The sequence below is a fragment of the Salvelinus fontinalis genome, chromosome 2 (assembly GCF_029448725.1).
Source record: "Salvelinus fontinalis isolate EN_2023a chromosome 2, ASM2944872v1, whole genome shotgun sequence".
Taxonomy (NCBI): domain Eukaryota; kingdom Metazoa; phylum Chordata; class Actinopteri; order Salmoniformes; family Salmonidae; genus Salvelinus; species Salvelinus fontinalis.
The window spans coordinates 69,375,842-69,401,895 of NC_074666.1; the positions used below are offsets into that span (position 1 = coordinate 69,375,842).

Sequence of the window (26,054 nt, forward strand, 5' to 3'; positions counted from 1 at the left end):
GACACATCTGGATTTAGAATTTGTCAGGATATAGTGTTTATCCACAAAACTCCAAATTTGCATTGGAAATGGTCCCCTACGAGGTCTGGAGCCTGCTGCTTTGATGTATTCTTTAGAATATTAAAAACGTGTAAAGATATCCCCTGATATGGATGCTTTTTCGCCCAATGGCAGTCCACCATTTTATAATAGTTGTAACTCTTTATGATGTTGTACATGGCACAATTGTAATCCTTGACCATCAAAACATTGGTGCAGACATCACCTCTTCTGTGTTATTGTGTATGGTTCAGCAGATATGACGGGGAAAATACATTGTCTGCTTGTAGCAGAATAGCAAAATGGCCACCATGGATGCCAGGGGGCATTTTTTTATGTTGTGCATGGCATTATTGTAATCCTTGACCATCAACATAGAGAGGTAGACATCACATTTTCTGTGTTAACATGTTTGGTTCATAGGATATGACGCAGAATACATTGTTTGTTTATGGCGGAATGGAAAATGTCCACCGCATCCGCCGGGAGGTGTTTTTGCGGGCCCCAAACATTTTCAGGGCCCCATACTGTACAAGTGTACCAAGTTTCAAGCTTTTATGAAAAATTGAACATATCTCCAAAGTATCTGTAGCAGGAGGAAATCTGGGCGCTAGAGCTTGGGCAAGTGGTCATTAACACAAGTTAGCAAGTTACAATGGACAGAATCGGTGCATTCTGCAGCCTTTAAGGAGACATAATTGTGTTTTATTGCATTTCAAATTCACCACAGGCCAAGGCTGCCATACTCCTTTAGGGGGTCATACCAAATGGGCATGGGAAACAACAATGGCCACAAGCGCAATTGAGTTTGTTTAATGTGCTACTTTTATTAGGCTGCGGTATTGGTTCATGGTTTTCATGGGCTTTGTTGGAGAAAACATAGTGGCGCTGGTAAGTTAAACACCAGGCTGGATTTATAGTCACAGAATGACATTAGATTTCTTTGGCCCCACGACAAATTAGACAGCCAGAAAATGAACTGTCGAAGCATAGCCAATACAGCCAACACAGCACAGTAAGCATTTTGTTATTCCCTGTCATGGAAAACAAAGAAAAATAGGTTTGTGCCGCATGGCTCAGCGTCAGTTGGCATCAGCTAGCATCCCCAGCGTTGTTGTAGGGCAGCCCCCCAAGTGACTGTTCTTATCAACTGGATGCAATCATTTCCTTTGTGTCATTTTAGGAATTCAGTATTCTCTGTATCATCTCTCCAACCCCCATTGTCTGATGGTGACATTCATGTAAGTCTGATATCTGATTGGAGGTTAACTTGACAGTAATACTATTGGTCAACACCGCAGATTTTTTTATCCAAACAACTCAGATGCTTATAAAAGGGTCTTAGATTCCTTGTTCTTTCTCTTTTTGGTGCCTGAACTTTTTTTTTTAAATGGCCGACTACACTTACACTTGCAGTGTTTGCTGTCCTCTGCAAGGTGATAGTTGGGTCTGCAGAGACACTGGTAGTGAGCCGGGGACAGCTGCACACAGTCCTGCTCACAGCCTCCATTTCTGACAGCACAGGAGTGGACGGCTGGGGAGGAACACACAGAGTGAGACATGATAGGTCAACAATTAAAGACGATGTACAGTACACAAATGTGATTGATTGATCATCATGTGAAGAAAGAGTACCTGTGTAGAAACTCTCAAAGTTACATTTTTGACCACCATTGTTTTTTAAATTCAGATTATCTACAATGACACAGGCAAATAGTTGTTCATGCGAGCCGGATAAACTTGCGGAAATGACATGTACGGTAGGTCTGCTCGCTCTGACAGCACAAGCACGTGTTTGTCTACATGTTCTCACAAAGTGCAAGACACCACCAGATCGTTTCAAACATTTGATTAATGCTAACGCATAACCCAAGGTGAACTGCATCTCAAAGATGATGAAGCTCCTGCATTTTCATTTGGAGGAACTCAGAAAAAAGGTTCCAGTTTCAAAACAAAAACAAACATGAACCCTATCTACACTCCGATCTTGGAAATTGATGAAGACGCTGACCCCTCTCCGCTCCACTCTGTTTTCTCTTCAATTGCCATCTCAGAACAGAGGCCCAATAATAACAGCGCTTTTTTTCGCTGCTCCATTAGCGAGACATCTGATTCGGGCCGATAAGCCTGCGGACAGCAGGGGGTACTTACAATACGTGGCTCATTGCAGTGGACCTTGACTAGAAGCAACCCCTGCTGCTCACCCCTAGATCCCTCAAACTCAACTCTGGACCTTCGGAGCCAGTTCCACTGCTTGGTTTCATTGTTCCCTTCTAATCAGGAACAGATTTAGACTTGGCACACCAGGTGCGTGCAATGAATGATGAGGTAGAACATCAAAGCAGCAGGCTCCAGACCTCGTAGAGTAAGAGTTGAATACCCCTGCTCTAGAGCCTAGGAACGTTATGCATATCTGAAAGGACTGGATAGGTATAAGCAATATGATAGTTGCTCAACCTTGCTTATTAGGTGGAACTTCCAAAATTTCCCACACCTATCTTATCCTGTCAGATCTAGTGCCTAGAGTGGTATAGGGGCAGGGGGTTGTGTTTGGCATTTGTTTATTCAGGAAAGCTGTGAGATCTTCAGTGGAAAGTATCAGGTCTTCCCCTGACTGACAATGTGCCCCGGGAAGCCATAATGACTCACTTGACAGGGTTGCTTTGGCAAGTAAATTGCCTGTATGCTCTCCATCGATAGTAAATCCCCTAAAACGTCACTTGACCAATATATGAGCCAAGTAGGTCTAATTTTGGTCCACATTTCATACTAGTTCTCAAATAGCAATGTTCAATTTCCCAATGATGGATGAGTTGGCTCCTTTGGCTGTGCTAAGCCTGAACCCAGATGAGATGTGAGTGAAAGAATGACATGGGGAAGAAAGAGCAAAGATATACTGACAAGATACATGTCTCTCCACCATAACACATGGGAGTTGTTGTCCACAAAGTGGCATGGCGGGCTGTCTACACATCTCATTATTGTAATCCTTTTTTAAATATTCGATGAGGGTTGTTGATGTCAACCGCCTGTATTCAATGGAGAGAGCAGCTATGCTACTAGCCTCATGCCATGAATATGCATAGCCATCTGGAGACAACTCCGGTGTAAAGAGGTTTTTTGGGAAGCTCTGTGCTAGGGAACAGTTGAGACTACTTAGGGCTCATACATAATCCAAAAGCCCAGACACATATACGTGGGTTGTCGTGCAAGTTCTTACACAGGGACATTCGAAATCAATCTTAAATGAATCATTATTTATTATCAGCCTGCTGGAGAGGTTCCAACAAACTTGATGCACCATAGTGAACATCTGTTAGGAGCTCTAACGGGGCAGTCCCGTTAATTCCCTTATATAATGCAGACAAGTCCTATTTGCATGATTTAGCTTGTTCATCATTCATAAATAATTAATGTTTGCTTCATTCATGTGACCGATCAATACCTCACGAGGCTTCTTCTCTCTAAGCTGAGACCTTGAAACTGGGATATCTTTCGTTCTCAAATAAGGTCTGGGCGTACTGCCAAATTGTAGATACTGATAAGTGAGGATTCGTTCAATATGGTCACTTGTATGAACACAGAAAACTGTTATTAGAAAAGCACATGAATAGAACACAGAAATGTGTTATTAGAAAATCACAAACATTAAACATTTCCAGCACAGGATCTATACTTTTTTTCAGGGAAATAGAGAAATGAATTTAAAATAACACTAGCTCAACCTGAGTCTTTGATAAAAAACACTTTTGTGACGTAGGATAAACCAACTTTGTGGTCAGTCAGTCATATGTTTCTCATTAAAGCATATGTCACAGAGTTTATGTATGGTGTCTTATTTTGCTCTACTGTTTGGAACATCCTTGAGTTGGTAAGCTGCCTTTAATTTAAAGGAGGAAAACAAGGCCTGGCAAAAAAACAACAGCATGAGAAGAATGAGATGGTTTGTATGACACATCATGCCATCAGAGCGTACCGTGACATCAAAGTAGCCTGATTAAAATCTAAATAAATAACTAAATTGAATATGCGCTTCTGGACTGCACGCAGTTGCTGTGCAGACGCCAAGAGGGAATCTAAGATTAGTGCGTGTGTCAGAGCACATGTTCTACCTCTCAGTGGTGAATAGGAACAGTAAATGGGGTTAAAAGTATTTGTAGATCAACTGACATGACGGCTTTGGGGGTGGCCAACACTCGAGCGCTACTGGGGTGCACATTTTTGTCCCAGCCCAGCTCTAACACGCCTGATTTGACTAATTAATTGTTTGCCAGGACCTTTAGCTGAATCGGTTGTGTTAGTGCAGGGCTGGAACAAAAGCTTGCACAGTCGTAGCTCTCCAGGAAAAGGATGAATCAATGAATTAATAATTATAATCACAAACTGAAGTAGTGTAATTTGGGGCCCATTTCTATAAAAACGTTAATAATATGAATGGGTTCCCATCTCTGTGGTAATTACTCATAAAAAAAACACAAATCAGGCTTTTTGTAGGCAAGTTATAACATTTCCTTCAAACTGGCCCTGGTCAAAGCCAACAATGTTTCGACAGGCCTCGGGGGCTTCCCATGGCCCGCTGCGAGGCAACGGTCCTAAATCAATCAGAGAGACAAGAGAACGATGACAACTTTGCTATATAGTGACTTTTATCATGTTTATCTCTACTTTTTTGATACAGAAAGTTCCTACTATTATCACATATGACCTCCAGTCACTTCTGGGCATCAGATCGACAGTTACTAACCTCAATTTGGACTTAAAATACGACTTCAACTCCGACTGAGCTATTCCACTGTTCATACCGGATCCTATTCCTTTGTTCCATGGGCTAACAAAACACTGCAGGTGTAGACACGGGACACAAGGTGGATTCCTGGTGAAATTGAGGCAAAGACAAAACCAAACGGTGCTCTCCTCCGTTCTATTGGAAAATTTCCAGTCACTCGAGAATAAGATAGATGATCTTCGTTCGAGTCTCTCTGTTAAAGAATTTTTTTATTTTGAGGTATCACGTTAGCACGTAGGGCACACCAATTGGTGTCACCTTGTTAGTAAGTATGTGTTACACCTGTGCTGGCTTGTCCATTTCGTTAGTCGGAAGGTGTTTCAAATGTGCTAGCCCAGGTGATATTTAAGAGTGGCTGGCTCAGTGCTCCAGTTGAGCTTGAGAGATGTTGGGAGAGCTACATTTCATGTCAGCTGAGGTGCGAGTTTGAGCTCAACCTCTTAAGTTTGAAAGAAGACTCTTTTTCTTTTTACGCCCTATCCGAAGTTGTTGTGGGTTTTTCATTTAGTTTGTCTTTTTGGAGGCAAACCTAGTGGGAATCCATGGTGGGTGTCTTACTTGTGGCTTTGCCAACTTTCAGTGGGAACCCACAAGGGTGCCTTTCAGGACCCTATTTGAACCCCTTTCTGTTTTGTTTTGGTTGTCAAAGTGATTTTCTTTGTTAGTCCCCGTTCCGTGAGCGATATATTGAGATTGTCTTGTGGGAATGTAACATCTCCCATCAGAGAGACTGCTGGATGTTATATGTATGTCTTACTGAAACGTGGCTGGATGAGGACGCTATGCACGTAGTACTCGGTGGATTCTCCATGCAGAGACAGGATCGTACAGAGGCTTTGTAGAAGTCGCAAGGAGGTGTAGTGTTTCTTTAAAGAAAAAACAACTGGTGTGCTACTTCAAGTGTGAAGGAAATCTATCGCTCTTTCTCACCTGATAAAAAATAACTCATGGTAAGCTGCAGACCCTTTAATCTACCAAGAGATTTCTCCTCCGTAATTATCAAAGCTGTCTACATCCCACCCCAAGCCAACAACAAACACTCTGGCACTCAACAAACTGTATGGGGCTATAAACAAACAAGAAAAGGCTCACCCAGAGTGAGCATTTCTGGTGTTTGGAGACTATAGCAGGGGGTGACTTAAAACCATTCCACCTCACTTCTAGCAACATGTCTCCTGCGCCACTAGGGGTGCTAAAACTCTCAACCACTTTTATTCTAACCACAGAAACGCATACGCATAAGGCCCTCCATCATCTTCCCTTAGGCAAATCTGACCATGACTCCATTTTCCTGCTTCCTGTTTAAAGCTCAAACAGAAAAAAATCCCCACAGATTATATCCAAACCATAAAAAACAAGGATTACAGGTAATGTCCACTGGGCTAAAGGCTAGAGCTACCGCTTACAAGGAACAGGACACGGACATGGGCGCATACAAGAAAGTCCACTATGACCTCTGTCAAGACATCAAACATGCTTAAGGACAATTTTGGAGGAAGGTGGAATCCTATTACACCGGCGCCGACGCTCATCGTATGTGGCAGTGCTTGCTGACGATAACGGATTATAATGGGAAACCCAACCATGCGATGCAGAACTCCCAAATTAGCTAACTGTATTTTATGCTCGCTTCGAGGAATAAAATACTGTGCCTTGCATGAAAGCACCTGTTTTTTGGATGACTACTGTACGTGATCTCACTCTCCGTGGCCCACACGAGCAAAACATTTAAACGGGTTAACAACCACAAGGCGGAATACCAGGAGGTGTTCTCAAAGAATGCGCAGACCAGCTGGAAAGTGTCTTCACAGACATTTTCAATCTCTCTTTGTCTCAGTCTGTAATCTCAACATGTTTCAAGCTGACCATCCGTGTCCCTGTTCCCAAGAGCTCCAAGGTAACCTGCATAAACAACTATCGTCCTGTAGCACTCACATCTGTAATAATGAACTGCTTTGAAAGGCTGGTCATCACACACATCAGCACCATCATCCCAGACACCCTAGACCACAGGTGTCAAACTCATTCCACGGGGGGCCGAGTGTCTGCGGGTTTTCGCTCCTCCCTTGTACTTGATTGATGAATTAACATCACTAATTAGTTAGGAACTCCCCACACCTGGTTGTCTAGGGCTTTATTGAAAGGAAAAACCAAAAACCTGCAGACACTAGGCCCTCCGTGGAATGAGTTTGACACCCCTGCCCTAGACCCACTCCAATTCGCATACCGCCACAACAGACCCACAGATGACACAATCACTTCACACTGCCCTCTCCCACCTGGACAAGAGGGGAAATAACTAAGTGAGAATGCTGTTCATAGACTACAGCTCAGCGTTCAACACCATAGTCCCCTCCAAGCTCATCCCCAAGTGAGGGACCCTGGGAATGAACCCCTCCCCCTGCAACTGGATCCTGGATTTCCTGACGGGCCGGCCCCAAGTCGTGAGGGTAGGCAACAACACCTCCGCCACGCTGACCCTCAGCACAGGGGCCCCTCAGGTGTGTGTGCTTAGTCCTCTCCTGTACTCCCTGTTCACCCACGACTGCATGGCCACGCACAAGTCCAACATCATCATCAAGTTTGCCGATAACACGACGGTGGTAGACCTGATCACCAACAGCGATGAGTCCGCCTACAGGGAGGAGGTCAGAAACTTAGCAGTGTGGTGCCAGGACCTCTCCCTCAATGTCAGTAAGACCAAGGAGCTTATTGTGGACTATAGGAGAAAGAGGGGCTGTTGTGGGGGGGGGGGGGGGGGGGGGGGGCTGTTTTGGAGCGGGTTGAGAGCGTCAAGTTCCTTTGCATTCACATCACTAAGGACCTAATCTGGTCCACACACACCCACACAGTCGTGAAGGGGGCACGGCAGCGCTTCTTCCCCCTCAGAAGGCTGAAATGATTTGACATGTGCCCTTGTATTCCCTGTATATACTGTAGCTCCACTCTTGTGTATTTTATTTTATTCCACTTGTGTTACCATTTATTTTTAATTCTTAATTATAAGCGGACATTTGGAATTGTTTTACTATGGTCATACTACGGATCATTTAGCTAGTTGATTTTGAGTTGTAGGACCTCTTTAGGTATAAAAAATAAAACAATTATTTGATAAATTATTGAATTTGGCCTTTACTACTACTGTATAGCCCAGAGCACTGAATAACACATTCATAAAGAGCGAAAAAGACAGTAAAAAAACGTATCATAAGAAACATGGTTTTTAAGTGTTTGTCCGATATCTAGGAGATACAAGAAAGCTCAGGAAATACAGTTGAAGACAGAAGTTTACATACACCTTAGCCAAATACATTTAAACTCAGTTTTTCACAATTCCTGACATTTAATCCTAGTAAAAATTCCCTGTCTTAGGTCAGTTTGTAATGGGTCCTATGTGTAGCTGGTGTAGAGAGTCAGGCGCAGGACAGCAGATATGAGTAATCAACGTACTTTTACTCAAAACGTAAAATATACAAAGTAACAAAATACACGCACACCATGACAGACCGAAAATACAATAAACAATTTGTATTCATTTATTTATTTTTTTCCGTTATTTTACCAGGTAAGTTGACTGAGAACACGTTCTCATTTGCAGCAACGACCTGGGGAATAGTTACAGGGGAGAGGAGGGGGATGAATGAGCCAATTGTAAACTGGGGATTATTAGGTGACCATGATGGTTTGAGGGCCAGATTGGGAATTTAGCCAGGACACCGGGGTTAACACCCCTACTCTTACGATAAGTGCCATGGGATCTTTAATGACCTCAGAGAGTCAGGACACCCGTTTAACAATCACTCACAAAAAAAACATGGGGGAACAGAGTAATGAACAATGAACAAAGAATAATGAACAAGTAATTATGGGATTAAAATCAGATGTGTAAAACAAAGACAAAACAAATGGAAAAATGAAAAGTGGATCGGCGGTGGCTAGAAGGCCGGTGACGTCGACCGCCGAACACCGCCCGAACAAGGAGAGGGACCGACTTCGGCGGAAGTCGTGACACAGTTAGGATCACCACTTTATTTTAAGAAATTGAAATGTCAGAATAATAGAAGAGAGAATGATTTATTTTAGTTTGTATTTCTTTCATCACATTCCCAGTGGGTCAGAAGTTTACATACACTCAATTAGTATTTAGTAGCATTGTCTTTAAATTGTTTAACTTTGGTCAAACGTTTCGGGTACCCTTCCACAAGCTTCCCACAATAAGTTGGGTGAATTATGGACCATTCCCTGGACAGTGCTGGTGTAACTGAGTCAGGTTTGTAGGCCTCCTTGCTCGCACACGCTTTTTAAGTTCTGCCCACAAATATTCCATAGGATTGAGGTCAGGGCTTTGTGATGGCCACTCCAATACCTTGACTTTGTTGTCCTTAAGCCATTTTGTATGCTTGGGGTCATTGTCCATTTGGAAGACCCATTTGCGACAAATCTTTAACTTCCTGACTGATGTCTTGAGATATTGCTTCAATATATCTACATAATTTTCCCTCCTCATGATGCCATCTATTTTGTGAAGTGCACCAGTCCCTCCTGCTGCAAAGCACCACCACAACATGATGCTGCCACCCCGTGCTTTGTGATTGGGATGGTGTTCTTCGGCTTGCAAGGCTCCCCCTTTTTCCTCCAAACACAACGATGGTCATTATGGACAAACAGTTATATTTTTGTTTCATCAGATCAGAGAACATTTCTCCATAAAGTACGATCTTTGTCACCATGTGCAGTTGCAAAACGTAGTATGGTTTTTATGGCGGTTTTGGAGCAGGGGCTTCTTCCTTGCTGAGCGGCCTTTCAGGTTATGTCAATATAGGACTTGTTTTACTGTGGATATAGATACTTTTGCACCTGTTTCCTCCAGCATCTTCACAAGGTCCTTTGCTGTTGTTCTGGGATTGATTTGCACCTTTTGCATTAAAGTATGAAGTTTGTTAACAATAAATTTGTGGAGTGGTTGAAAAACAAGTTTTAATGACTCCAACCTAAGTGTATGTAAACTCCCGACTTCAACTGTATATATATATACACTACTGTTCAAAATTTGGGGTCACTTAGAAATGTAATTTTCTTCCCCATTAAAGTAACATCAAATTGATCAGAAAAACAGTGTAGACATTGTTCATGTTGTAAATGACTATTGTAGCTGGAAATGGTAGATTTTTTAATGGAATATCTACAGTTAAAGTCGGAAGTTTACATACACTTAGGTTGGAGTCATTAAAACTTGTTTTCCACCCACTCAACAAATCACTCCACAAATTGAACCCACAAATGCTGATGCTCCGGATACTCAGCTAGTCTAAAGAAGGCCAGTTTTATTGCTTCTTTAATCAGGACAACAGTTTTTAGGGCTGTGCTAACATAATTGCAAAAGGGTTTTCTAATGTTCAATTATCCTTTTAAAATGATAAACTTGGATTAGCTAACACAACATGCCATTGGAACACAGGAGTGATTGTTGCTGATAATGGGCCTCTGTACGCCTATGTTGATATTCAATTTACAAAATCAGCCGTTTCCAGCTACAATAGTCATTTACAACATTATCAATGTCTACACTGTATTTCCGATCAATTTGATGTTATTTTAATGTACAAAAAAATTGCTTTTCTTTCAAAAACAAGGAAATGTGTAATTGACCCCAAACCTTTGAACGGTAGTGAATATATTTATTTTTACTCATAATTTGGGTAGGCACAAAACTACCTTCATACTTCAATTTTGTTTTTTTCACGGGTCCTAGATACCTTCAGACGAGTCCCTTGACACTTGTGGGGGTTATAGAGCAAAACGTAGAAGATCATCGTATTCGTGAGAACTCCCTTTTCCACAGCGAGGTCACATTAGTTTGTAGCCCAAACGGTTCGGAAGCTACAAACAGAAGTTAGCACATCAACGGTACCAACTTCAGATGAGTCCCTTGCCACTTGTGGTGGTCGTAGAGCAAAACAGAGAACACCTTCATGTACCTGAGAGTCTCCCCTTTCCATCGTAGTTTGTATGTCAAACTGTTCGGACTCTACAGATGTTTTAGTGAGAGGACAGATTTTCAGGATGTCACTTTTCACTGCAGATGCGGAAGTGCAACATTGGCAGATGCAGTGGATTGAGACGCATCCAAAGCAAACAAATATATTTCTACCTTAAACTGACGGATTTTAAATGGGGATTTTTTTTATTATGTTACTTAGATTGACACACCGGTGCGTCAATTGACTGAAATGGGTTAAACTCTTTATTGTTGGGAAGGGCTCATAAGCAAGCATTTCATGGTAAAGTCTACACCAGTTGTTTTCGGAGCATATGACAAATACAATTTGATTTGATTTGAGTTAACCTGACATGCTGTTGTTGTGTGCCATAGCCATGATACAGTGCAATGTGAGAGAGAGAAAAAAAGAGTGTGTGTGTTCGTGTCTGTGTGCATGTGTGTGAGAGAAAGAGACAAGAGAGAGGCAGACACTGCGCTACTACAGTATATACGCCCAGACACAAACCTGCTCTGTACGGGCTGCTGGAAAACAGCAGGAAAGCACCTCTTTTGCCAGCACAAAAGACTCTTTGATTCCCCCTTTTGACACAAGCAGAATGTGAAGACCCCTTTCCCTGCTTTGATGTGAGTCCCAGCCTCTCCCATAGCGTAGTTTCCAGATGGTGAGGGCAACAATGGGATACAGCCAGCACATTGGACCAGATCCACCTCTTTCATCCCAAACCCCTATCACTCCCAAACCCCTCACCCCTGACCTTGGTTGACCTTAGGTGCCCTTCCACAGCGCCACCCTCCCTTTAGGTCTCACTGATGGCTCCAGGGTGAAGTTCCCCTAGGTACAGTAGAGACCTAGAATCAGCTTCCCCTCCTCCAAGCCTAACCTTAACCATTAGTGGGGAAATGCAAAACTGACCCAAGGTCAGCGTCTAGGGCAGGTGTTCCAACTTTTTTCGTCCACGATCCCGTTTTGATATCTGCAAGTTCTCATTGACCCCAACCACAAAAAAGTTGTAATTAACAGCCAATGTTTACTTTTTTTGGGGGGCTATGGCAGGCAATTGCAAATTTGTTATGGGATTTTTGTGTTTAATGACTAAAATATGTATACATTTGACTTAGAATTATAACTAAACAGAATACTACTATAATACTGTAAGAATGAATCTTATTATAATCATAATGTTGAATGTTATGTGTTCCTTGTTAGAAAGAATGGGTTTATCTTCAGACAGGCTAGAATGATGTCTCTACCCAGGGAGGGGAAAGACCTTGGGTTGGTTGTAGATAGTTGAACAGGTGGCAGACAGTAATGAGAACTCTAACTGTACTGCCATTGTATCCGAGAGGAGGATGGACATTAAAACCTATGACATCATCTTTATTATATAACCTGATGTAAAATGTATTATGATCAGTACTCTCGAGAATAAACGCTATTGATTGATTGATTTTAAGACTGGTTTCTGTCCATTTAATGCTGATAATTATCTTACAAATTCTTATGTATGGGCAGAGTGTTTTAATTGAATTGGTTGATAAACATAGGAATTAAAATTCCTTTAACAAAATTACTCTGACATTATCTCTTATCTCACCACCACTGATGAGATGGGTGTGCTCGGTGCATGTCGCTTGGTGCATGTCGCTTCTCAAAGTCAGGGGGCGTGGTCAACAGTGCGCTCCTCATCACTGCTGTCACATCCAACCTGGATCAATATTTGGTTTTAATGCAGACGAGAGCAATGCTGAATCCAGCTTCACACAGATATGAGCTGACGAAGGGTACCATGGGCTCTCAAGTGGTGCAGCGGTCTAAGGCACTGCATCTCAGTGCAAGAGGTGTCACTATAGTGCCTGGTTCAAATCCAGACTGTATCACATCCGGCCGTGATTGGGAGTCCCAAAGGGCGGAGCACAATTGGCCCAGTGTCGTCCGGGTTTGGCCACGGTAGGCTGTCATTGTAAATAAGAATTTGATCTTAGCTGACTTGCCTAGTTAAATAATAAAAACGTTTTAATCCTCTGAAGAAGACAACAGGGTATTCCCTTTGAGTCAGTAACCAAAACTCCTCCGTAATGACCCGTGAATGCTTAGACTGCAGCGTTCAGTCACATGACAACACGAAAGGCTGCACTTGACTGTTGCACTTGAATCATTCCGATTCAAGCGCATCAGTCAAGTGCGGCCTTTTCCCACGATCTAAGGGCACTCTGATTGAACTTTATCGTTTAGATTTCAACAATAATCATTTAGATTTTTAAGGGTAACCACATTACAATGATTTTGAGATACAACGGTAAAAAAAAACTTTTTGGGGGGTATTTTGGAAATGTTCCCTGCGACCCCATTTTCATATCAGGTCACCCATAGTTTTGGAACCACTGGTCTAAGGGCAATTTCACACTACTCCTTACCGATGCATGTCCGGCCATCTGTGTGCAGGCGGGTGCCTGGGTTGCATTCGCAGTAGAACGAGCTTCTGGTGTTGACGCATCGGTGCTGGCAGCCTCCGTTGTGGACCTGACACTCGTCAACATCTGTGGCCAAGAAATGACAAAGAGCAGAGAGTGAGAAACATACTGCAAATAATAAACAAATCAGTGTGATCGCTCTACAGTGTAGTGTAGTGGAAGAGCTCTCGCTGCACAGTGTATTGTAGTGGAAGAGCTCTGCTGTACAGTGTATTGTAGTGGAAGAGCTCTGGGCACAGTGTATTGTAGTGGAAGAGCTCTGCTGTACAGTGTATTGTAGTGGAAGAGCTCTGCTGCACAGTGTATCGTAGTGGAAGAGCTCTGCTGTACAGTGTATTGTAGTGGAAGAGCTCTGCTGTACAGTGTACTGTAGTGGAAAGGCTCTCGCTGCACAGTGTATTGTAGTGGAAGAGCTCTCGCTGCACAGTGTATTGTAGTGGAAGAGCTCTCGCTGCACAGTGTATTGTAGTGGAAGAGCTCTCGCTGTACAGTGTATTGTAGTGGAAGAGCTCTCGCTGCACAGTGTAGTGTAGTGGAAGAGCTCTCGCTGTACAGTGTACTGTAGTGGAAGAGCTCTCGCTGCACAGTGTATTGTAGTGGAAGAGCTCTCGCTGCACAGTGTAGTGTAGTGGAAGAGCTCTCGCTGCACAGTGTATTGTAGTGGAAGAGCTCTCGCTGTAAAGTGTACTGTAGTGGAAGAGCTCTCGCTGCACAGTGTATTGTAGTGGAAGAGCTCTCGCTGTACAGTGTATTGTAGTGGAAGAGCTCTCGCTGCACAGTGTATTGTAGTGGAAGAGCTCTCGCTGTACAGTGTATTGTAGTGGAAGAGCTCTCGCTGCACAGTGTATTGTAGTGGAAGAGCTCTCGCTGCACAGTGTATTGTAGTGGAAGAGCTCTCGCTGCACAGTGTATTGTAGTGGAAGAGCTCTCGCTGCACAGTGTATTGTAGTGGAAGAGCTCTCGCTGTACAGTGTATTGTAGTGGAAGAGCTCTCGCTGTACAGTGTATTGTAGTGGAAGTGCTCTCGCTGTACAGTGTATTGTAGTGGAAGAGCTCTCGCTGCACAGTGTATTGTAGTGGAAGAGCTCTCGCTGCACAGTGTATTGTAGTGGAAGAGCTCTCGCTGCACAGTGTATTGTAGTGGAAGAGCTCTCGCTGCACAGTGTATTGTAGTGGAAGAGCTCTCGCTGCACAGTGTATTGTAGTGGAAGAGCTCTCGCTGCACAGTGTAGTGTAGTGGAAGAGCTCTTCTGTACAGTGTATTGTAGTGGAAGAGCTCTGCTGTACAGTGTATTGTAGTGGAAGAGCTCTCGCTGCACAGTGTATTGTATTGGAAGAGCTCTCGCTGTACAGTGTACTGTAGTGGAAGAGCTCTCGCTGCACAGTGTATTGTATTGGAAGAACTCTCACTGTAGGGTGTACCACAGAAACCCTGCTCTCGCTGTACAATGTACTGCAGTGGAAGAGCTCTGTCTAAGCCCCAGAAGCCCTGCAAGCCTCTTATAGAGAAGCCTTAGACACACAGCGCAATCAGCAAGAAATACAGGCACATGCCAATCTCATCGGGGCCAGGTGGTAACTGGAGACAGATGGACAAAGGCCAGCACAATTAGCAAAGCAAGCACTGGAGGGCCAGTAAACACACACGCACACATGTACGCACGCACACACATTCACAAAATCAGCCAGTCTAACCACAGACGCCCTGCGAAAATGGAAAGCCTACTGCATCTTGACAACCAACCACTACAATGGAGTACATCTATCCCATTTATTTCAACAAGAGTTAGCGTTACTCCCTGGATCAGGAATGGCAATGGAAAATGAACATGGGGCCCAGCCAAGCCTCCTCAAAGGCTGTAAACATGTCATCCAGTTCCTCTCCATAAGTTGTATCTGTCCGTAACAGGTCAAAGGTCAATGATTCTCTATGCCTCTATTAAAACTTTATCCAGGGTCCTCTATGACATTAGGTGTTCGTCAGGGACCCGTTTGAAGGTCCTCTCTTCTGGATAATACTTCTTCAAAGAGCACTACCATGGGACAATACATGCTCAGCACAAACCTGTGCCTATCAAAAACAAAACAGTTTCTTTCCAGCACAGTGGATATTGCTCTGTAAGCTAACATTTTGTTATCCTAAGGAGCCACATCAATACAATCAACAAGACACATGTGGCAGCAAACAGCAGTCACGACAAGTACAGTATGTCTCTATTGTTGACTTTATCAGAGCCATCAAGTGACATTTTCTAAGTAAGACGAAAGCTTATTCTCCATTTGGGGTTTATGAAGAACAAACATGTTTTCCTTCTTCCTTTTCCTCCACAATGTCAAGCAGCATTCCACAACAACACTGACACGCATTACTGTTATCATTTCAAGACACTGTGGTCACGAGGCTTGCCTTTCAAGCCTATGAGAAACCATCTGACACGCAGACATCCACTAAACTTCCAACTTCAACAAGACCAGAGAGCACCAAAACAAAACCATGAGAGCCAGAACAAGAAATAAGGTATTTGGCATTTGACACAAACGCTGTTAAACTCAGATGTCCTCTGTAGTCCTCTGTTGTTTTTGCATCTGTTGCTATATTAGGGTCCACTTGGGGGCATGTGCCTGAATGAGCCACCAGAGGACGTTATAAAAGGCGAAAGGAAGGATCTGGCTTTGGCCCAGTAGTGGAGAGTGGCCCAGTGGCCATTAAAACTGGGCAGTGTGATAAGCAGTAAATGCCTGGTAATCAGCCGGGGATTTAGTGTGTCAGGCATTGTTGATCGTACCAGTGGATTTATCTCGGTAGCATGAGTGGTTTGGAGAGCTACAGCAGCGCTCAATCTATTTATCGAGAGGAGGGAAACACTTGAACATTTTGTTTGTTTGTCAGAGGAGAGTGTTGGCCAGCGGCAAAGTTTTTGTCCGGTTTGGTATTTATATAATGTACATATGCGGGAATAACTGCACTTCATGAGGCATTGGGCCAAATAGCCTAATCAAGTGTTGTGTCTGGGTGAGGTTAAGGTCGTCAGTTCAAATGATCTGAAAGTCCATTAACAGACAAAACAAAGCTGTCTCTTTCATCTTCAAATTGTATTTACAGCCATTTGAACCCCAGACACAATCCCTGTTCCCAGACGCAGCTGCTCCCAGACGCAGCATGTAAATGCTATAAGGATTGGAAAATGTTGCTACTTCTCACAGCCAAGGGACAATTTACTGCTGGAGGTTCTTGAGACTGAGACTGGATGGAGAGAGTCTTAATAAAAACACAGAAATTAGTGGAGACGACAAGAGACGTAAGCAGAAGGACGCCACGACGAAGCTAAGAAATGAAGGGTGCAGGGATCTTCGTTCCATTGCTTTAACATGCAGGAGCCAAACAAGGAGTTGTGCTGCGTTTAGATGCAAAAAACGTCCTACCAGTCGGCATAGCGGGACAAGAAAGCAAGAAAGACAATGATGGCAAAAGCAAGCCAGCACTACAGTATGCGTTGCTATGGTGATTTCAGTAAACACACATCCGGTAGAGAACAACACTATGGCAGATGGCAAAAGTTGAAATATTTTAACTCTGGCGGCAAGTCCCATCTACCGTGGCGGCTGATGGCATTCACCGCCAGCCTCAATGGCATTTACAATCGTTCTCTCATTGAAAACAATGACATCTGGTTTGCCGTCTACCTCGTACCATGTAAAAGCAGCATTACTCAAAGTGAAACACTCATATTTCAAGTTAATGACACATTACTAACTGTACATGTATACAGAACCCAATTATGGTTAAGAAGAAAAATAACTGAAAAGAGCTCATCTGAACTGCGTGGTTCCTCCATGCCCCAAATGGCTGTTTTCACATATGTAGACAAACTATGGTGCTGGAGATCATGAATATGAGGTTGAAAAGTGGTGAAATATTGCCCTTTAACAGTGATGGAATGGGTGGCCTTTCTTGATGAACACAAAGCAGTGCCAGACCACCCCACGGGGTGCTGTAAGGTAGAGGGTAAGGTAAGGTAGAAGAGTACAGTCAAGTGCACTTGACCGCAGCATTGATTAGAGGTCAGTCTCTCTCTGAAGAAGGAAGGCAGACTTGTCCAGACAGCTCATCAGACAGTCTGGCACACTCTCCGAGGCTGCCCATGATAAAAGGGCCTGGTTGCACTCAGGACTTGGTAATACTCCTGTGATGATGATTAAAGGCCTGCCTATTCTCCTCCATGAGATAAATAATTATGTCTGACCCCTGGGGGCCACCACACGTAAATGGCCAGCAGCCTCTCTGTGATGATAGGGACTTATGAGATTATATACTGTACAATAGGCGCTACTAATGTATTTCTCACTGCCCTGGCAACAATATTAACGTTCTGTTGGCAAGATATCGGGGTTGCAAATCATTGTCTTAAGGTTGTAGGCACTTTGACATACGATATGTTTCTTACCCCAATGGGCAAAGGCATCAGTCATTTTTTTAAGAGGGATGTTAACCTTTTCTTCACATTACAACTGAACAGAATCTGGTCTAAGCATCAGCTCCATAACCTTATATCATCTTGATAATTACAGGGTGAAACATGAAGGGAAAGATTACTCTCATATGAAACGATGGCAGACAAAATGGCCATTCACGGCTCGTGAACGTTGACTCCACAACAAAGTGGGGAGTACGCATTTCAATTTGAAAAATAACCATCTTTCATCAATCATGCTGCTTCGAGGCATTTTATTAAGGCTGTTGGTGTATGCAAGACGTGGCATGTTAGGACACTGCCAACAAGGAGATAAAATCCATAGCCACATCAACACTGATGGAAAGCAGGGATTCATGAAACATGCTACGCAGACTTCACACACTGGCAAGCACACACTGGCAAGCTCTCACAAGCAGGTGTACACACACACACACACACACACACACACACACACACACACACACACACACACACACACACACACACACACACACACACACACACACACACACACACACACACACACACACACACAATCCGACCTCAGAATTGTTAATAAAGCAGGAGAATAAGGAACAACAGAAAACAACCCATTTCCATCCAAATCTGTTCTCTCTGGGTGCCACAGTAACATACTGTGTATTTGCTTATCTGTGTCTGTGCAGAATAGCCTCCAGTTTCAGTACATTATATTACACTGTATACAGTACATAGTCTACACATTTACATATACAGTGTATACAAAGTGAGCCTCCCAAACAGTGTACTAATCGAACACATGCAGGCACTCCAGGCTAATGAGGACCCCCTCTGACAGATCTGCAAAGAATCTTATTGCTGTGGCCCGGGGCGCTGACAGGAGGCTCAATTGACACACTGTGTGTGTGTATGAGTGTGTGTGTGCGAAAAGAGCCAGTGAGTTCTACAACCACCTAAAAGGAAAAGATTCCCAAACCTTCCATAACAAAGCCCTCACCTACAGATAGATTAACATAGAGAAGAGTCCCCAAACAGATCCAACAGAGTCCCAGGACAGCAACACAATTAGACCTAACCAAATCATGAAAAAACAAAAAGACAATTACTTGACACCAGAGCAGCCGGACAACATGTGGTGAGACAGCATTTGCCCCAATACTTTTTAATCTGGTGTGGCGCCTTCACACTACTTTCAAAACACTGAACGCGTTTACCAGACATATTCATTAGTTCACGTCATAGAAAAACGTTGAAAAATATTTTGCAATGGAAAAGAAAGCAGGTTTTTCTTACTGGACAAGTTACATAGAGTATATCTCCCAATTTTAGCCTGTTAGCCTCAGTTTTGTCTAGTGACTGCAACCCTGTCCCGGTCATTTCACGCGCTAACCCCCAAGCTCACTGTGACAGGTGAATTCCCCTGTCAGTCACAGTGGCCTCCTAGCTACAGCCTACAGAGCCTCACCAACCTTACCTCTCAACAACTAGGTGAGCTGCACAAACACCTTGTTGTTTGACTCTGCACTCGGTTTCTTTCTTCGCTCACACTCCTCTCCCGTCTGTAGAATCTGACTTTGTGGCTGTTATTCAGTGGAAACCCTCCTCTCCTGTCTGCTTGTTTGCCCGCCCCACGAGAGAGTGAACACACATTTTCATGGAAAACGAGGTGTGTTAATAAAAGCAGTTAATAAAAGCAGTCATCCTCTAAAGCTAGCTAGAATGATCCAATCTATAGCTAGCTAAGAAAACTAGCTACTAACGTTAGCTTTAGAGTAGCCTAGCTAAATAGCTAGCTAGCGCGCTAACATTAGCTAACTAGGTGGCTGCAAACATGCAGCCAGCAGCTAACATTAACAATTTAGACTCCTTGAATAAGTGTGTTTGGCACAGGACAAAGAAGATGAAATGATCTCCTGCTGCTACCCAAGGTCAAGGGAGACTGAAGTTCCTGAAAAGGTTAGTCAGTCAACATGGGGGACTAGTATGAAGAAAGTACAAAAATGTATGCGCTCACTACTGTAAGTCGCTCTGGATAAGAGCGTCTGCTAAATGTTTAAAATGTAAATGTAATAATGTTAGGTCCAGTAATGTTCCAGTAATATAATTGTATTTCCACTGCAGGCGATTAATCACTAATGTTTGTGGCGCACATGTCACTGTCTTAAAAGTAAAAAAACTACAAATTCTGCCACAGAGCAGTTTACACAAAAAAAGCCTTTTTAAGTGAATTGAGAAAGAACAACTGCAGCAAGAGAGCAATCCGTCAAGGGTATCAGCCTCTGGCCCCTGTTGCCCTGACCAACTTCTCTCCCTGACCTCACAGTCATTCACTGCTCATTGACCTCTCATTAACAGGCATGAAATTCACAGTCTAGCACAACAAAACAGCTGTAATGTCCTAAACAGCTGCCCTAGGGTCGATCTCACACTTCCAGCCAGCATCAACATGATTGGAACTGGAACCATGAACACACTTGGCTGAGATGACAGAGTATGTATCTTGGTGGTTACAAGACTGTGGTCTTCTGTGGTCCAATCACTCAGTGATTAAAGATTAGGAGTATGGAGTGCAGCAGAAGCTTGGTTTTGAGAAGTAACATTGGCATATGTGTGTGTGTATGTATGTGAGTGTGTGTGCATGTGTTTGTGTGTGTGTGTACGTTTGCACATAAATGTGTGTGCATGTGTGTTCTTGTCTGTGTCCATGCATCGGCATGTGTGATCTGATGCCAGGATCTCCCTGTGCTCGCCATGCTCTTACTGGACAATGATAAGACGCATCAAAAAGCAACAGAAGCCCAACTGTCATAAATCAGGAGGATCCCATGAATTCATCAAGTCAAAGAAACAACAGAGAAACTGCTGCATCTGCAGATTGACTACGCCAGGTAGTTTATCATCTCTAATCTAAGACATACATCTCACACTCTCATATCACCCTCCCCTGATGCTGACGCGGGTTACATCATCTAGAGTTAGGGTGCCGACACTGGGATTTGGAGTCTGAGAATTTCGGATGGAGTCAATGCTTTTTCATGTAAGTCATACGATTTCCTCTGTGTTCACGCGGCCACGTCTGAGTGTGGCCGTAGCAAAAACACACCATACTGGATGCTTAAAGCATCAAAGGACATGATGGTTTTTCCTTTGCTTTTTTCCATGACGGCTATCCCATCACCTTCCCAAAATGTATCTGTTTACAGCTGTAAAACATTGTTATAAAGGCAATATGTAATGCAATTCAAAACTTGCCCTGAGGCTACAGGTATGTGATTCCACAGTCAGAACTGCTTCCAAAGCAACCAAAAAAAAGACTCAAGCCTTGATTGTATAAAAACAAAACAAAAAATCTCCAAACAAAGGTTTCACGTTTCCAAACAACGGTAATTTCAGAGGCTATAGTCGATCCATGATCAAAGCAAAAGCGATCCGATTTTAAAATGTAGTAGTAGTCAAAAACTGTATGGCACCCCTCCATAACTGAGGCCTAGCTGAGCCATAATACCATACCACTAAATAGGTATAGGGAAGGGGAACAAGGGAAAAAGGGAAAAAGGGGTGAGTCCAGGTGAGGCTCCATACTGCTTTCAAATACCCATGATAACATAATAGAAAACTCAAAACATGATTCCACCAATCATGCTCCATAATTCATAATGCAATATTCATAATTATATTCAATAAGTCAATATTTCATGATTCTAATGAACATTTATCATGAGACTGAAAGTAAGGAAATTTCGCTCCAACAATTCAGTTCCTTGTTTGATCGTTATAAAATATTGAGTTGAAGAGTGGAAGCTTCAGTGGCCAGTAAATGGAATTATATGTGACTCATTTCAGGAAACTAGTCATATGTCGAGCGTCACTACTTCACAGGAGAGGCATTTAAATGAACAATTTTTTAAAATAAAAATGTGTTATTTGGTAGTGCCTTCTGGAATATGTGAACTTCAATGTGCAGTAATGACAAACTTGTATGCCATCTGTAAATCCGAATAAAATTGTTAAATTACGAGCCTAGATGGTTTCGCAGAAAAAGTCAGGAACCTTCCCGCTAGCCATGATTGGCTGAGATAATGGATGGGGGATGGGCTGGACATGCCGAGAGATGAGTTCGAATTGTTACGCTATGTAGCACGCTTCTGTCTATAACATGAGCTGCTCAGTATATATAGGTAATTCTTTCTAAAGCAGCTTTTTTTAACGATATAATGAAGATCTGCAAAAGTGTTGCTAATACTCTCCACTTTCTGGAGGACCGAGTTTGAAATCAGTGGAATGCCCGGTGGAAGCAGAGTATGATAGCTAAGGAGACGGAGAAAATTCAGGCGTTTGATAGCAAATATGTGGAGGGAGTCGAAAAGAGAACACACAGTAGGCTGTTGTATAAAACTCCTGTCTCCAGATTACATCTTCAAACTAAGGGCAACCATGGCATCCGTGACAGAGAGGGAGAAGCATTTATCCATGTATACGGGTAAAAGAGTCTAGCTAGCTATATTTTCAGATATCATAAGTTTCTAATTTTGTCAGAAAGTTGTTTTCATTTCAAGTTAAAGCATACTGTTAGCGAGCTAGCTAACGTTAGCTGGCTGGCTCGCTAGCTAAAGTTATGTGTTTGATCTGTGTAGTAATATTATTTGTATCTCAGAACCATTTGCATTGCTAGTTATAGCCTAATGTTAGCTAGCTAGCTAACATTAAACCTAGTTGGTTAGCTTTAGCTACCTGTAGATTCAAGCAGGGTAGAAAAGAGTTAGGATTATGGTTCATTGTTTAGCTAGCTAGTTAGCTACATGTCTAAACAAAAGACTCCACTGTGCAAGTAACCATTTCACTGTACCATTTACAACTTCTGTATCCTGACAAAAAACATAGATTTTATTTGATATAGTGTGTGTTTACCAGAGAAGTGAAGAACAACATGACCTGTACCAAAGTCAAATCAGGATTTAACGTTAGGCCAACGAGACAGTGTCCCAAGTATTTTCTGTAATTAGCTCCCCATTATCTTGTAAATAATTATCTTAATTGAGTTTATTTTCCTGTACTAATGAATACAAATTAGCTCAAGTTAAGACGTTGTCAGCTATATGATATGGTCATTATTTGAACTGGCTAGCCAGCTAACTTAACGTTAGCTAGTTAGCTAACTAACAAGCTAGACACAAACCAAAACATTAAAAAGAAAGGAGGACCAGGGCACTCTTCATGTAATGAATTAAAATTACTTTATTTGTATGGCATGTTCAATGGAAACAAAGTTGAAAAACTCTGAAGTGTTTCGGCTGCATGACCTTTTGTCAGGTAGTACAAAACATTGTTAAGAAAGTTGCTTTTAGTTGCCTAGTTTGCTAGATTGACATATACTAAATTCATTGTTAAACAGATGGGTTTATTGGTGTTAAAATACATCAGTTATGCTATTTTGGACCACCAGGCTGCTGATGTCATGCAGCCTGTCGTTTTGTGTTCATCCTTTTTCGTTACAACAGCGACAAGTTTGATGTTGGACGCCAATAGAATGTTCATGATGTAACTATGACAACTTTAAACAGACATGTCGATAGACAGTATAAACCAGCCTTAAGTCTTGAATCTTTGGTTATTTAGTACACTACTGTAGTCACTCTGTTTAGCACACGGCCTCACATGTGAATGCTTAAAAAAATGGGTGGGGCTAAGGCTTAAGAGGGTGTGAAGATGCTGAATGGGTGTAGACAAAGAAGAGCTCTCCAGCAGGTGTACATACAAATTCAAGGGCAATTTTCTCAAAAGTGGTGTTACAAGTTTATCAACTTTCAAAGCAGAATTACTTTCCCATTGCTCCTGAACTGTAGTGTAAGATATACCATTTTCTAGCTCTGAGTCTCTAATTGTATCCCACGTAAAAAAAAATATAATAATAATAGTAATAACAATTTCAAGTTTTGCTACATAAGATCGAATCAAGCCGGTCGGTCACATATTTGTTAATTTGTAATTCTCTCTGTAATCAATAAGGACAACCTCGATAAAGACTTGCATGGTCTCTCTCACTTTCATTTCTACACAGGGGCTCTCTTCCAGTATATTCCCCTTAACTGCAGCAGCTGCAGTGTATCCTGATCCCTACCTGCTTTCAAAGTACTTTATACGTGTCCCATTACTCCACTCACACCATTACAAATTTAAATACCCAAATAAATGCAGGTTAAGCCATTAATGTAGGTTCACAGCCCTATATGGGACAATGAAGTTGCATTGTATTTGTAACAAACAAACAAACAAACAAACAAACAAACAAACACACACACAGATAATGTGTCTACATGTCAGATGTCAGTACACACAGAAGCCTTGATTCAGAATTATAATCTCTTAGAAATAATCAATAAAAAACGACAGGTTCCCTTGCATTCCAGGAGGTTCAGGTGACAACGTCTAACGTCATACAGTACACACGATGATAGATATGACATGATCTTGCTCACAACGGGGACTGATATACTGTTATACTATGGTAGAGCACTGTGCACACAGCACATACTTCTCACTCACCTGCACCTTTCATGTGTCCCGTGTTGTAGCCATTGTATCCATAAAAGCAGGTGTAGCAGTTCCTGCGCTGGTAGCGGTATCTGCCAGGCCCATTATTAGCTCCCCGACCTGGGCATAGCTGGCTCCAAAAGCCCACTAGAACCACCACGAACCATCCTAGGGATGCCATTCTCCTAACAGCACTGAAAGTGTGAGATAAGTATCTACAGAGAACTAAGCTCGGAAGTTAGAAGATGTGTAGATAGAATAGTAGAGCTTGTACCAAGCTGTCGATAGTATCCCAGAGGAGGTATGATCACCACACCAGTTGACTCTCTGGGTTTAAGTAGAGTGAGTCATGTTCTTTGTTATTTCAGGCAGCATTTCCTCTCGCTCTCTAACTCTCTCAGCTTTTGACAGACACGCTGCATGTTTCTCTCTTTGACTTGGGAGACCCTCCCTCATCCCTCCTCCTCCTCTCTTTCTCATTCTCCCTCTCCATTCACCAAACGCAGGTCCACATTCCTCCTCCATGTCCCTCTCTCCTTCTTCCATCCTCAGATACAATGACAGAAGCACAGTTCTACAGAAGCGGAGAAACACGAAACAACTGCAACACACAGGAACATTCACAAGATGTTGAATTACACCACAATAAAAGCATTTCAACACATTAAACTACATTCAACACATGAAACTGTTAAAAACTCATATTTATTCACATGATGGACTCTATCAACTCTATCCAAAGTATATTGCTATAAGCCCGACATAAATCAACACGTTAATGCTATTTTGGACATTAAAGGCTTTGTGGGATTTGCAAGGGCTGTTCATGATGTATTCAATCATCTACTGCTGTGCATGGATGGGAGCAGCGAGGGAATGGCCAACTTCATCTGAGTGAGGGAAATAGCATGGTAATAGTGTGCTCAAGTGATGAAGCAAGCCATTTGTGAGCTCATCTATAGAATGACAAAGCCTGAAGTAAAACAAGTTTAAAGTTGAAGCTCATTTACTGCATTTCTATACATTCAAAACACTTTAAAATGTCATGTGGAGAACAGAAAAAACAAGCAAAAATGACACCAGCATTAGCTGCTGTAAGTTCATAGCATCAGCGACTGTATATTGTTGTGTATTATAAGGTATTACTGCACTGTTGGAGCTAGAAACACACGCATTTCGCTACACCCACAATAACATCTGCAAAATATGAGTATGCAACCAATTAAATTAGATTTTTGTTCAGTCAGTTGTAATGATGAATAGAATAAAATCATAAAATCTTCACATAGATATCTCTTTTCTTCAAATTCCATACCGTTCAGATTTGTATTCCTAGGCATTAATAATGAAGCTTCTCTATCGGCATCCTCCTATATGCTTCCTCCTACATTCCTCCTGCATTGTTTGTTTGGGGGATGTCTGTAGACAAAGCAGGAGTTGCGGGACGGTTCTAAAATTGCCTTTTGTCCGGCATCTCGCAAACACACTGCAACGTCTCTAGTCTCAAACTGGGGGAATTCGGGGGTAGTTCATTTCACGTATCAGGCCCTCGGCATGTACTGCAAGAGGGCGGACTTTGCTGTTTGGGTGAGTGGTGAATGTGCTGCTAAAAAGTAAAATCTGTGAGGCAAATCCGGGGTTACAGGCAAACATTACGAATAAACCACCGTTGATGATTCCACTCATTCACAAAGAGTCACATGCAATTAAAACTGTCAGATCAAGAATATAAGCGTTCTGAACTGTCGTTAACACTGGGAGAAATATTTAG

General features: G+C 42.6%; 1 protein-coding gene across 1 annotated transcript in view; it reads right to left on the bottom strand.

The window, feature by feature from the left end:
- LOC129824294 (multiple epidermal growth factor-like domains protein 6) overlaps positions 1-24,655 on the bottom strand; it is a 75,808-nt gene extending 51,153 nt beyond the window's left edge. The window contains exons 1-3 of the mRNA XM_055883842.1: positions 24,296-24,655; positions 13,242-13,364; positions 1,448-1,573 (exon numbers count right to left, since the gene is read on the bottom strand). Coding sequence (XP_055739817.1) covers positions 1,448-1,573; positions 13,242-13,364; positions 24,296-24,464 — 418 coding nt within the window. The 5' untranslated portion in view covers positions 24,465-24,655. The remainder of the gene's footprint in view (positions 1-1,447; positions 1,574-13,241; positions 13,365-24,295) is intronic.
- Between the last annotated feature and the right edge of the window lie 1,399 nt (positions 24,656-26,054).